We start from the raw sequence: 12,889 nt of genomic DNA, 5'->3' as shown, positions 1-12,889 counted from the left end.
GCCTGCAACTGACTGTGAAATGTAATTTTATTTATTTATTTTTAGAGAGAGGGGAAGGGAGAGAGAGAGGGAGAGAAACATGAATGTGTGATTGCCTCTCGAGCACCCCCAGCTGGGGACCCGACCCGCAACGAAGATATGTGCCCTGACTGGGAATCCAACCAGCGACCTGTTGTTTTGCAGGCCAGTGTTCAATCCACAGAACCACACCAGCCAGGGCTGAAGTGTAATTTTAAAAGTGAGATGGGTTGATGAAGCCATGGACAGACAGACGGAGATGAAACAGAGCAAATGCAGCAGAATATTACCTGTAGTATCTGAGTGGCAGGTATGTGAGCTTTCACTATAAAACGCCCTCAGTCTTTCTGTATGTTTGAAAATTTTCAAAATAAAATGCTAAAAAGTAAAAAAGATTAATTGGATCAACTTTCACGATGTTTACTGTTATTTTCAAGCCTAGCCTCGTCTCCTAACATGATTCTCAGGAACAAAAACTCTTGAGCAAGCAGCAAGGAGAAAGGGAAGTAAGAAATGACTAGTTTTAAGTTTTTATTTATTTATTTTTAGAGGGGAAGGGAGAGAGTAGAAGAGGGAGAGAAACATCGATGTGAGACAGAAACGTGGATTGGTTGCCTCTCTGACATGCCCTGACCCCAAGACAAACCCACATTCCAAGCACGTGCCCTGACTGAAAATCCCACTGGCGACTTTTCACTTCTCCAGATGATGCCCAACCAACTGAGCCACACTGGTCAGGGCCAGAACTGACTAGCTTTAATATGCATCAAACAGACTGGAGAGAGGCAGGGCCAAGGAAGGCTTCCAACCGCCATGATTTGGCCACCAATCCATATACTGTACACATCTGCAGAGGGTGATAAGGTGTCCATGCCATTGCTGCAGCTCTGAAAAAACACTTGCATGCCCACGACTAGATGACATGTGACAGAATTAGCAGGGCCTATCTCCAACTGGTGACTGTTTTGTTTTGTTTTCTACTCAATGTATATATTTTTATGCTCCTCAATACACTTCTCAACACTTTTCATTGCCATATTTCAAATCTTTTTGAGAAGGTTCGTTATAGAGAAGAGATTTATAGGCTAAGTCTGAATGTAACTGCTCTGCCATCTATTTCCTGCCCCATGTTGCCCCATGCCTTTCTTTTTACCACCTTCATTTCTATAGAGTTTTAAAATTTTTTTTCTGAATTTGAGAGAAAGAGAGAGAAACATCGACTTGTTGTTCCATTTATTCATTCATTCATTCATTGCTTTTTGTATGTGCCCTTACCAGGGATGGAGCTCACAACCTTTGTGTATCAGGACAATGCTCTGAGCAACTGAACAACCCAGGGCTGTTTCTATAGAGTTTCTTTGTTTGTTTTTTTTTTAAAGATTTTATTTATTTATTTTTAGAGAGAGGGGATGGGAGGGAGAAAGAGAGGGAGAGAAACATCGGTTGCCTACCACACACGACCCGATTAGAGACCAAACTCGAAAATTAGGCATGTGCACCAGCTCTGAGGGACAATGTCCAAGAAACGGAGCCACACCAGCCAGGGCTCTATAGAGTTTTTGTTGCTAAATATAAAAGCAGTGGGTGTTCTCTGGGGAAACTAAATAGATGTGGGTATATCTACTGGAACTTTTTTGCTGTGTGTGTGTGTGTCTCATTTAGTTTCATTCATTTGTATTAAGTGTACCTTTCGTTAATGTCTTAACAACTTCATCAAGAAACAAGACAATACTAGCGAGCTAACAGCAGATCTGCCTTGGCTCACTCCTTTCCTAGAACTTTTCTAGGGAGCCAAAGCAGAGCACTGCCTAGGCTCTCTCTTACTTCTCCAACCCTAAGTCCTTCATTTGTTTCACTGTCCTGAGTTTTAATAAACATACGTTCAAAATAAAAAAAACATTTTAAGAAAAAAAGGAAGAAAAAGAAACAAGTCAAGCCCTGGCAAGACAGCTCAGCTGATTAGAACATAGTCCCTATATAGCAAGGTTGTGGACTTGATCCCTGCTCAGGGTACATACAAGAATCAACCAATGAACACATGAATAAGTTGAACAGCGAATCAATGTTTCTCTCCTTCTTTAAAAATAAATCAATTAAAAAACATTTTTAAGTAACAAGTCAAAACTGAAAATACTTATTAACAGTCTACATATTTTTATATATTTCTGTTCTGTGATGCAAAGATATTTTTATTTTAAACAGTTTATCAAAGGCCTAATTCTCTTATAAGTAGCATGTTTAATTTTAAAATTCAGAAATTATTTAATAAACTGATTAAGACATTCAATTTAAAAAACAGATTAGTTCCATTCAAGAGTAGCCCATATCTTGATCACCTAGAATCCTGATTGGGTAACAGCTCTAATTCCATAAATATATTAAATTTCTTTAATGTTAAAAATGTCTAATATCACTTTTGAAAAATACTTTGTCAGAGATGCCCACCATTGCCTGCACATTATCTTCTTCTGGCATTACACCTGGTACTTTTTGTCATAATTATGAAGGTGGCCAAGTGTCCTGTAAATACCAACATTTTATATGGGCAAAGGCAGTGAGTAAAAATCAGTCATTTAGCCCTGGCTGGTGTGGCTCAGTGGATTGAGCATCAGCCTGTGAACAGAAGGGTTGCTGGTTTGATTCCTGGTCAGGGCACATGCCTGGATTGTGGGCCAAGCCCCCAGTTGGGGGAGTGGGAGAGGCAAATGATCTGTTTCTCTCCCTCTCTTCCTCCCTTCTCTTCTCTCTGAAAATAAATAAATAATTTATCTTCTTATTTAAAAAAAATTGATTTGAGAGAGAGAAACATCAATTTGTTGTTCCCCTTATTTACAAATTCATTGGTTATTTTTTGTATGTGCTCTGACCTGGAATCAAATCTGCAACCTTGGTGTATGGGAACGATGCTCTAACCCACTGACCTACCTGGCCAGGGATAAATGACTGATTTTTTTTTTTAAGGTTTTACTTATTTATTTTTAGAGAGAGGGGAGGGAAGAAGAAAAAGAGAGGAACATCGACATGTGAGGGAAACATCAACTGGTTGCATCTTGCACACACCTACTGGGGATCCAGCCTGCAAGCCAGGCATGTGCCCTGACTTGGAATCGAACCAGCAACTTTTTGATTCGCAGACTGGCACTCAAAAGCACTGAGCCACACCAGCCAGGGCTCAAATTGTTCTTTAAAATTTTTAAATATGTCATTTATTATAAGCCTAATGTACTTGTATTTAATCTCACTGTCCCCAAATTTTTAAAGTTTTGATATGTTGATTTTGGTCTATCCTAACATAAAATGTATCTATAGATGCCACTGCAGAGTTGACACTAAAACTACAAATTGATGACACTTTCAAAGCAAAGAGGAGAATTACTTGGTCCTTCACTGTTTTCTTCACTGAATTCTGACTTTCACTGCTCTGTGATACCATGTGGCTGAACACTGACATTTCACAGTTTATAATTATGAAGATACCTATGTATATGAGTTTAAAAATTGATCTACACAAAAGAACTTTATATACAACAATTTTTTATTGATTGAGTTTTTTGAGAGAGAAAGAGAAACACTGATCTGTTATTCCACTTATTTATGTATTCATTGGTTGATTCTTATATGTGCCCTAACTGGGAATCACTCAAACCCTCAACCTTGGCATATCTGGACAGTGCTCTAACCAAATGACCTACTTGGCTAGGGCCAGCTGCTTGTATATTCTTAATATGAACACACTGCTCCTGAGTTTTTACACTGACAGATGTATATTCAGAATATTTTATTTACTAAATACTGCATTGGTCTCTGCATATATAAATGCCAGTTATTATAGTTTATGTTCTACTTGATTAAAAGTAGGTCTTAAGTTAATTTTAACTGCACTAAAAACTACAACAGTCCAAGAACCTATGATTTCATATAAAGAAACCAATAATGTACAAAATACAACTATAAAAGCAAGGAACAATTACAGCAATGCAAAATTTTAAACTAAAAACTACATAGAAATGCAATTTAAAATCACAAACTCAAGCCCTGGCCAGTGTGGCTCAGTTGGTTAGAATGTCATCCTATAAATCTAAAGGTCTCGGGTTTCATTTCCACTCAGGGCACATGCCTAGATTGCAGGTTCAGTGTTTCTCTCTCATATTGATGTTTCCCCTTCCCCTCTCTTCCCCTCTAAGCATGTCCTCCAGTGAGGATTAAAAAATAAAATGGCAAACTCAAATTTACGTAATACTCAAGATAAAAAAGTCAGCAGTAAATTCTACCAACACAATGCTTTCAAGGATTTAGAAAAGGAAATACATTCTCTGCTGGTATAATGATGTAAATCAGATCTTTACTTTTTTAAAAGATTTCATTTATTTATTTTTAGAGAGAGGAGAGGGAGGGAGAAAGAAAAGAGGAGAGAAATATTGATGTGTGAGAGAAACATCCATTGGTTGCCTTTTGCACACATCCAAACTGGGGACCAGCCCGCAACCCAGGCATGTAAGTGACCTTTCACTCAGTGGGTGACACTCAACCAACTGAGCCATGCCCTTCAGGGCCATGAATCAGCTCTTTAAATTCATGGAAAAAGTCATCTGTCTCTGTCCTCTAGCTCAAGAAATTAGTTCTTTAACAGTTGCTTTATAAAACCTTTTCTTTCAGTTAAATCATATGCAGGATAATTTTCAAATACGTTTTTGCTACTCTGTTTCCTTATAACTTCCTCCAAGCTAGCAATGACCAATAATTTCTTTACTAGTTCCTTAATATTGTGTATATTTTTAGTATCTGTACTTATATGTGCATATAGTCAGACATAAAAGGCCACATGGTGTGTGATTCCATTTATGTGAAATGTCCAGAACAGGCAAATCCACAGAGATAGGAAGTGGGTTAGTGGTTGCCAGGGGCTGGGGGAGATGGGGGTTTATAGAGCTACTGCTAAAGGGGATGGGGTTTCTTTCTGGGGTGATGGAGTATTCTGGAATTATTGCAAATAGAGATGATGGTAGCAGAACTGTACGAATGTACTAAACACTGTTGAATTGTACACTTTCAAAGAGTAAACTGTATAGCGTGTGAATTGTATCTCAGTAAAGCTGTCACTTAAAAAAAAAGGCAAAATAATTTCCCATACCACTGGGCTAGGTTGGGAGGGGGCATGTTTGATGATGGACTAAGCTAAAGTGTGCATGTATGACTAGGTGACATGACACAGCCTCTAGTTATCCAGTGATTCTTTAATATGGAGTAACTCATTTTGACCTCATTTCCCCTCCAGGAGGAAGTGACCCCACTTTCCAGATGAGGAAAATGAGGCTTCCAAGCTGGTGCCTAGCCCAGGTCAGCCAGCAGAGTGGGCCTCCAAGAAGCCCTCCCTGATGTCCCTGGGCTCTGCAGGTCATGCCACCTATAGGGGTGGCACACAACTGGTATTTCATAAAGGCCTGCTGACAGAATCCACAAGAGAAAGTGAGGGGAACATCCTTTGTGGTGCTCTCAACCCCAAGAACCCCTTTTTCTGATGCTCAGAGATAAGAAATAACATTCCCAGGGTCAATGTGGCCAACCTGACAGTGACTCTATCTTGAAGTGGGGGTGGGTCACTCCTCAGCCAATGCCTGGCCCTCCTGCAAGGGGGGGAATGCCACAGCTGTGCCTGGCCTTCCTCCTCCCCCTCCTGCTCTGGCCACAGAGCTGACTGGCCCACCCCGCTGCCATTGCTTCTGGCCACCTGTTGCTGTCTTTCTCAGGGCCACCCTCCATCCAGTCCACCAGGCCCAGCGTGGCGGCTGTGGAGTAAGTGGGGAAGGGGGAGTCCTGTGCAGAGGTGGGGGTCTCCAGGGGCCTGGGGAGGGTGTCTCTGAAGTCCATGGGTGTCCCCAACTCTTGTGTCTGCCCCCCTACATACCTAGAGGTGCACACCATGCCCACTGGGCTCCCCCACTGCCCGGCTGCAGTCCCAGAGAAGGGTCACCTTTCTGCCCAGGGATGGGACACATTAACACAGGCAGCCAGAGGCACAGGGGACCCTGAAAAGCAGGGCTTTGGACAGATGGCAGACTTGGGTTTGACCTCAAGTTCTGCACGACCTCTGGCCAATGCCTCTGTCCCCAACCTCAGTTTCTTCCTCTGCCCTGTGGGAGCAGAGGCAGTGGGAGGAGACAGGGACCCAAGTGTTGGGATAAAGAGGCCCCCAGGGCCCCCTCACCCTTCTCTTCCTCTTGTGGCCAAAGTGAGGCTAGTCCTGGCTGCTGGAACTTTAGCTCCTAGATTTAGGGGGCCGGGGGTATACTGGGTACCAGGTATGACAGGTGAGGGTTGTCCAGAGGGGAAACCCTCAGGGCAAAGGCCTGGGAAGGGGATGGGCCACATGCTGGCCTGTAGCATGGGCCTTGGGCAACAGATAAAAATAGTCTCTGGTCTCAGGGAACATGAGCTGACTCTGGGGCCCAGGGTTCTGGTTTGGGCTTGTTGCTCATCTCTTTGTGACTTTGGACGGGTCGCAGCCCTTTCTGGGCCACAGCAGCCTCCACTGTGTGCTCAGAGATGCTGGGTGATAGAGAGGGGCCCAAGGCAGGCCTGGGGGGCTCAGGAAGGGTGCCTGGGCCATGCCCTGAGTGAATCTGAATTTACCAAGCGAAGGGGGCTCAATGTAGAGGGTCATTCAAGGGGCGGGGGGAAGTAGAGGCTGGATAATACATGTACTCAGAGCCCTGCCCCCCAAGTCAGGCCTAGGCCCACAGCAGGGGCTCAGTAAATGCAAGATATATCTACCCCACCTCCTTGCCCCTACAGCTCAAGTCTGGACCTGCTGCTTCTCAGATATCTCTATGACAACCATGGCCTTGGAGGAGCCAGATGGAGGCCTGGGCAGTTGCCAGGCAGGTGAGGACCTCCCTGCCCTGGCTGATCCCTGCCCAGGCAGGCCTTGGGAGAACAGGGCTTGAGATAGCCTGGTGTAGGGGGGCAGTGCTGGCAGGATGAAGCTCATGCCCCCATTCTCCAGTTGAGCAAGGTAGCTCACCTACAGAGAACCAGGACTTGGACCCTTGCATTGGCTTAAACTGTGCTCCTGTTCCCCACCTCTGGCCCATTGTTGCCTCAGGTGTCTGTAAGGAGCCTCCCAAAAAAGAGGAGCCGAACCACACAGGTCAGGTTTCCAATCCCAGCCTCTCAGGAAAGTGCTGTATGCCTTTGGGTGAGGCTGCTTCTGAACCTGTCTGCTCTCCAATTTGTAAAGTGGGAGCAACCACCTGCTGCTCGCCTAGCAGAGCTCAGAGGAGGGTGGGATTAGCCTGGGGAGCCCCACGGCCTTGAGTCTTCCTCTTTTCCCACTTAACAGTGCTGCCCAGGCTGGCCGACTCCAGCACCTGGCCCCACGTGAGTAGCCAGCCAGGGTCCTTGAGTTTCAGCCCAGGATTTCCCTGGAGGCAGGGATACACTGGCCAAGGAGGGTGGGTCTCTACAGCCCATGGGAAGGGCTTGGGCTCCCTTAAAGGAAAGACAGAAAGAAAAAACTGGTGACTGGTGACTCCTCACAGAATTCTCAGGAGCCAGAGGCTGAGAGGAGACCTGCAGGTGGAATGGATATCAGGCCCAAGAAGACAGAAAAGGAGCCTGTGGCCAAAGTGGCCCCAGGACTCAGCAAGGAGAGGCTGAAAGCAGGAGCAAGTCGGTTTGCATGAGGCAGGGGTGAAGTGGGGGGTGGGTATGAACAGACATGGGAAGTAGGTCCTGGGCTGGGTCCTTGGATCTGAGGGTGGGGGTTGGGGTGGGAGGGAGAGACAGGGTGTTTCCATATGGGCTTCAGGCTGAGTGGTGTCCAGGTGTCACAAGAATAACCAAAATGTCTGGGAGCCTCTGTTAATTCATGATAACACCAGCTAAGGTGCACTACTAAGCTTCAGCTAATTATCTAGAATATTCTCAGGATCCCAGTGAAGCTGCCAAACTTAGTTCCCCTGCCCAGGGCAGCACAGCCAGGCAGGGCTGAACCGAATTTAGGGTGCAGGTCCACCCCTTGGATTTGCCTCCAGCCCCACACTTGCTCCCAAAGCCCCGCGGAGCCCGTCACGCAAGAAGGCGCAGGCTGCGCCACCTCAGCAGCCGCCACCACCACCCCCAGCCCTGAGCGAGGAGCTGCCCTGGGGAGACCTATCACTCAACAAGTGCCTGGTACTTGCCTCGCTGATGGCGTTGCTGGGCTCAGCCTTCCAGCTGTGTCGCGGTGAGCCTGTGCCTCCAGGGCCAGGGCCTTTTACGTCCCCCACCCCTGCCAGGGACAGGCCCACGTCACTCCCCCTTCCCTAGCACCACCTTACCCCTAGCATGAACGTTATGTGGGGTCCTCCTCTTCCTTCCCCTCTTGTGCACTTCCTGTTTAGGTACCACCGTGCATCTCCAAGGTCTGGCCTGGGCCCCTCTCCAGGATGGACTTTTAGTGCCTCTTTTGGGTCCCCACACCATGGACCTTAGTGCACCTCCCTCCCCCATGAACACCCCCTCCCATGCACCTGACCTTGCACGCCCAGGATGGGCTGCATGCTCCAGCCTCCTCCACCCCCCATTCTATGGTGTGAGCCTTCCTCTTGCGCCAGGGCGCTCCTGCCCCTTTTGCAACCCGAATGAAGAAGATTTGGAGGGAAGGGGACGCCCGCAGCAGTGGGGACTGGGAACTCTTTCCAAAAGCTCAGAGGGATTCAGCCCAGCCTCCAACTGCCCAATGGAACTACCGGTTCCCTTCGCCTTTCCCTGGGAAGAGGGAATTTTAGTAATGAGGCCTGGGGTGGACTGCACCGTCGGGCTCTTGTCCAGACTGATTTGCACTGCTCCTGTCCCCTCCCAGACGTCGTGGTTGGGGAGGCAGACGCCCCTGCACCTGTCCCTAAGCCATGGGTGCCGCCGCCAAGCTTGGCACCAAAGAAGCCAGCGTCACCCCCGGTAAGCGTTTCCTTCAACAACTGTGAGCGGTTGGACACTCATTCGGAGGGAGGGGCCTAGGCCTGTGGGTTTACACTGATCCTATCACCCCGCACTCTCTGCGTTGCAGCTGAAGCCCTTGGCCCCCTCTTCGGGACCCTCTGTGCCCCAGGAGGAGGCAGAAGAAAGGACCGAGATTCCCAGGAGCATGGAGGCTGCAGAAGAGGGAGAAGGGGAGCTTGGGGGGGCCACTGGGGGGGAGCGCGCACCCCTCGCCCACGGAGGGCCCAAGGAGAAGCTGTGGAAAGAAAAGCCACGGAAGGAGAGGCCAAGGAAGGAGGAGAGGCCACGAAAGGAAGAGAGGCCGCGAAAGGAGAGATCGCGAAAGCCGGAGAAACCACGGGCCACGAGAGAGGTCCGGGAAGCCCTACCCCGGCACTGGAAGGCAGGCGAAGGGGGCCATCGGTCCTGGGTGCGGGACTCCAGAGACCCTGAGCACAAAAAAAGTCAGGCCTGGGCGTCCCTGCGGCACCCCGATGCGGAAGACGGGCCTCTGGGCCGCCAGAAGCACCGTACCGGGAAGGGGCGGGACTGAACCAGGCCTGGGTCCTGCAGCAGAATCCCGAGACCTCTTCTAGGAAGCCCTCAGTTATAGCAAAATAAAGCGAGTCCTGCGACCCCCACATCCTCTGCTCCTTTGCATCTCGACCCCGAATAGGCCCAGGGCCTGAATGACAGAGATGGGAATTTCAGACAGGCGTGGAGTAGCGAAATGGGGAGGCAGTGCCAACTGGGATGATCCAGTTCTGTGCGCTAAAGAACTGGTGGAAGGAGCCCGCCTGCCCCCAAATATGCACAGGCTCCACAGCCGTATGCTTGTGGTCTTTATTGGGATAATGCTTGGGGTCTGAATAAATATGGACAGAGGCGCCACTTGGTGTGCGGCGCAGGGTTATCGGCAGCCGCACTCGGTTGCTACCATGTTCGGCACATGGTGCGCGCTGATGCGCTCCTCCGACAGGGTGATGAGCAGCTTGCCAGCGTAGGCCGTGGGCACGCAGCAGGGTGGGCGCGCCAGGGCAGCTCCGCGGGCCTGCATCTTGAGTAGCAGCACCACGTGGTTACCATAGTGCGGGTTGCGGTCGGACTGCGGCCAGCCGCATGAGCCCTGGCAGTTGTTGGCCTGGTACCTCTCAGGGATGAGCACGGAGCGCTCCGCACGAAGGTCCACACTCAACTCTCGAAGCGCGCAGGTCGCGTCTGCGGCCTCAGCCCCCGCACTGCGCTGTGCCCGCGCCGGCCCACTCCACTCCCGCCCACGCCACTCTGTACGCAGGCCCTGCAGCGCCTTTAGCAGCAGCAGTGCACGCAGCGGGCCGCCAGTACCGCCTGGGTCCCCGGGGTCCCCAGGGCACAGTGCGAGCAGGCGAGCCAGCAGCGGTGGGACGGCGGGCGGCAGCCCTGGTAGGCCACGCAGCTCAGCTGCAGCTGCCTGAAGTTCTGCGGCCACACGGTGCGCCAGGTCCGCTGCCCAGGGCGAGGACACGGGGACCTGCAGTGACCTGGGGTCCCCGGCGGTGGCAGCCGCTGGTGACAGCAGCAGCAGCAGGGGCTCTTTGCTGTCAAGCAGGCGCTCGAGCGCCGTTGTGTCCGACAGGTTGACCAGGCCCTGCGGGAAGCCAGCCAGTGCAGCGGGGTCTAGAGCCAGGCGTGGCACCGAGGCCCGAGCAGGGGGCTCCCGCAGCGCGCGCACCAGGCGCGTGAGCGTCTCCAGGAAGGGGTCAGCGCTGGGCGGCGACTCCTCGGACTCCAGGGTTGGACTGGAAGGCGAGGGTTCCTGGTGTGGGCACGAGGCAAAGACATCCCCACCTCCCCGCGACCCTGGACTGGACCAGCACGCACCTGAGTGAGGGGAAGGGCACAGTAGCCATCCCACCCTGCGCGGGCATGGGCGTGGGCCAGGACCGCGGCAACAGGAGCAGGACTGGGGTCATCCGCGTGAAGCAGCGGGTGTCAGAGCCGAACAGCAGCGCCTGCAGCTGGGTGGTGCTCAGGGGGGCACCTGAGGGGAAGGCCCCAGGCTGAGTCAAGGGCTGAGGTCCAGGGCAGCTCCCCTCTCACCTCCCTCACTTCCTCTCGGCCTGGCCTACCATCTCTGCGGTGCCGCAGAGTTAGGACGAGACCCCGGCCTTGCCAAGCTCCCGCGGGATGGTCCACGGCCAGCGCCAGGTAACTGGTGTTCCGGGATAGGCAAAGACTCTGAGGAAATAGGGACTCAGCCTGGCTGGGCAGGGGCGTAGGATGCCAGCCCTGCTCTGCCCACTACCCTTACTACCCCTTCCAGGTTTTACCAGGGACACCTGAGGCCTTTCCCTGGAGCACAGTTAAAAAAAAACCCTCCCTCCCTCTCCTGCTATGGGTGAGGGTTCATGGGGGTAGGGGAATGCCCTACTCAATCCTGGTACCTGGGAGCCCAGCAGCCCAGCCCCTGTTACAGTGACTTCTGGGCCAGGCCCGGGGTACAGCACCAGCAGCGCCAGCTCTGGGGGTCTTTCTCCAGGTGGAGGCTCTTGGAACCTCAGCGAGGGTGTTGGCTCCCACTTCACTGCCACCAGGACAACAGAAAAGGGGTATAGCTGAGCCCCTGAGGCCTGAGCCCCTTGCCCAAGCCTGTTCTGCAGGGAGGGAGAGCTCCATACCAACTGGGAGCCATAGGACACTAGTAGGAGTGGTTTGACACTCCTGAACACCAGGTGTAAGACCTTGCCAGGACACACATGGGAGGACTGACAGGGTGGGGAGGGGGGTGAGCTACTGCCTGTCATCCCTGAACTCTTGAGGTCTCTGGGTTTGGGGATCTCCTGGGCAAAGGTCCATGTGTCACCTGGGCAGCCCCCTTCCCCTGTGTATCTGAGGTCAGTGGCCCCTAGGGACAAGCTACCTCTTACTCCAAGCCTCATGCTATGTAGGAGGGGCACTTTTCCACTATACATTTAGGGTTACTGGCTCCCCACCCCCATTGGCCCTTTCCTGGAGTGGGAACCTTTCCAGGCACTGCAGGAGGGGTGGTCTGGCATGGGACATTCATTGGGGACGTCCAGCCCCAGACATGGCAAAGATAAGGGCACACACCTCCCAGGCTACAGACTCTCCAGCCCAAGGGAGCAGGGCCATAGGCCTCAACATTCCCAGGAGGCCAGGGAGGGGCCTAGGATCTTACTTCGGAGAATGGTCATCATGTAATGGAAATGACTGGGGAGCACAGCAGGGTATCCCGCTCAGTCGCAGACATGGGCCCCACATACCTTCATCCAGGTGCAGGACCACCAGCTGCTGCCCACGTGGCTCCCCCAGCCACGCCTGAAGCCACTGTAGAGGGAGTAGGGCAGCATGCTCATGGGAGGGGGTACAGACCCCAAAAGTGACCAGGTCACGGGGCTCCCAGTGGGCCTGACGCAGGGCCTCCAGGAAGGCCTGCTCATAGCCCCTTAGGGTTCCCACCACTTGCAGGGTGGGACTGCTGCCATTGTCACCCCCACCCAGTGCCACCAGGCACAGGGAGTCTTGTTGGCTGCTTGGAGGCCAGTCCCAGTCTGGGTGGAAGATGAGACCCCTGGTGCCGGCAGGAGGTTCCCCAGGTAAGGCCTCTTCTCTGGGGGTCCTGGCCCCCAGCAGGGTCCCCATTGCCCATAGCAGAACCAGCCAAGAGAGAGGTGCAGCCCACATCCTGGGAACTGTGAGGGGCTGGGCCACCCTGCTTATATGGGCAAGCCCAGGGTGTTTGTGCTAGAAGACAGCCCCTAACGCCTCCCAGGACATGGCCTTGGGGGCCAATGCCTGAGATCCACTGCAAGCCTGGACCTCCTCAAAGCCCCTTCTGTTCCAGCCTGGCTGCCTATCTCCTTCCTACCAGTGATAGAAAGTATGGCCTGTGACCAATGTGTCCAACTGTCCT

At 51.7% G+C, this 12,889-nt stretch overlaps 2 protein-coding genes across 2 annotated transcripts; one reads left to right on the top strand and one right to left on the bottom strand.

The window, feature by feature from the left end:
* Positions 1–5,752: 5,752 nt before the first annotated feature.
* On the top strand, positions 5,753–9,619 carry JSRP1 (junctional sarcoplasmic reticulum protein 1). The gene is made up of 7 exons (XM_090289221.1): positions 5,753–5,811; positions 6,811–6,900; positions 7,358–7,395; positions 7,557–7,686; positions 8,072–8,242; positions 8,861–8,955; positions 9,065–9,619. The coding sequence occupies exons 2-7, from the start codon at positions 6,846–6,848 to the stop codon at positions 9,527–9,529; spliced, it is 954 nt and encodes a 317-aa protein (XP_090145347.1). The 5' UTR covers positions 5,753–5,811; positions 6,811–6,845; the 3' UTR covers positions 9,530–9,619.
* Positions 9,620–9,813: 194 nt separating this feature from the next.
* Positions 9,814–12,754, bottom strand: AMH (anti-Mullerian hormone). The gene is made up of 5 exons (XM_090289222.1): positions 12,240–12,754; positions 11,400–11,539; positions 11,085–11,214; positions 10,837–10,996; positions 9,814–10,754 (listed from the first exon to the last, which is right to left on the bottom strand). The coding sequence occupies exons 1-5, from the start codon at positions 12,658–12,660 to the stop codon at positions 9,887–9,889; spliced, it is 1,719 nt and encodes a 572-aa protein (XP_090145348.1). The 5' UTR covers positions 12,661–12,754; the 3' UTR covers positions 9,814–9,886.
* Positions 12,755–12,889: the final 135 nt, after the last annotated feature.

This window comes from Furipterus horrens, unplaced genomic scaffold (genome assembly GCF_987537825.1).
Source record: "Furipterus horrens unplaced genomic scaffold, mFurHor1.1.pri manual_scaffold_10, whole genome shotgun sequence".
NCBI classification, from domain to species: domain Eukaryota; kingdom Metazoa; phylum Chordata; class Mammalia; order Chiroptera; family Furipteridae; genus Furipterus; species Furipterus horrens.
This window is presented reverse-complemented; position numbering and strand designations above follow the sequence as displayed.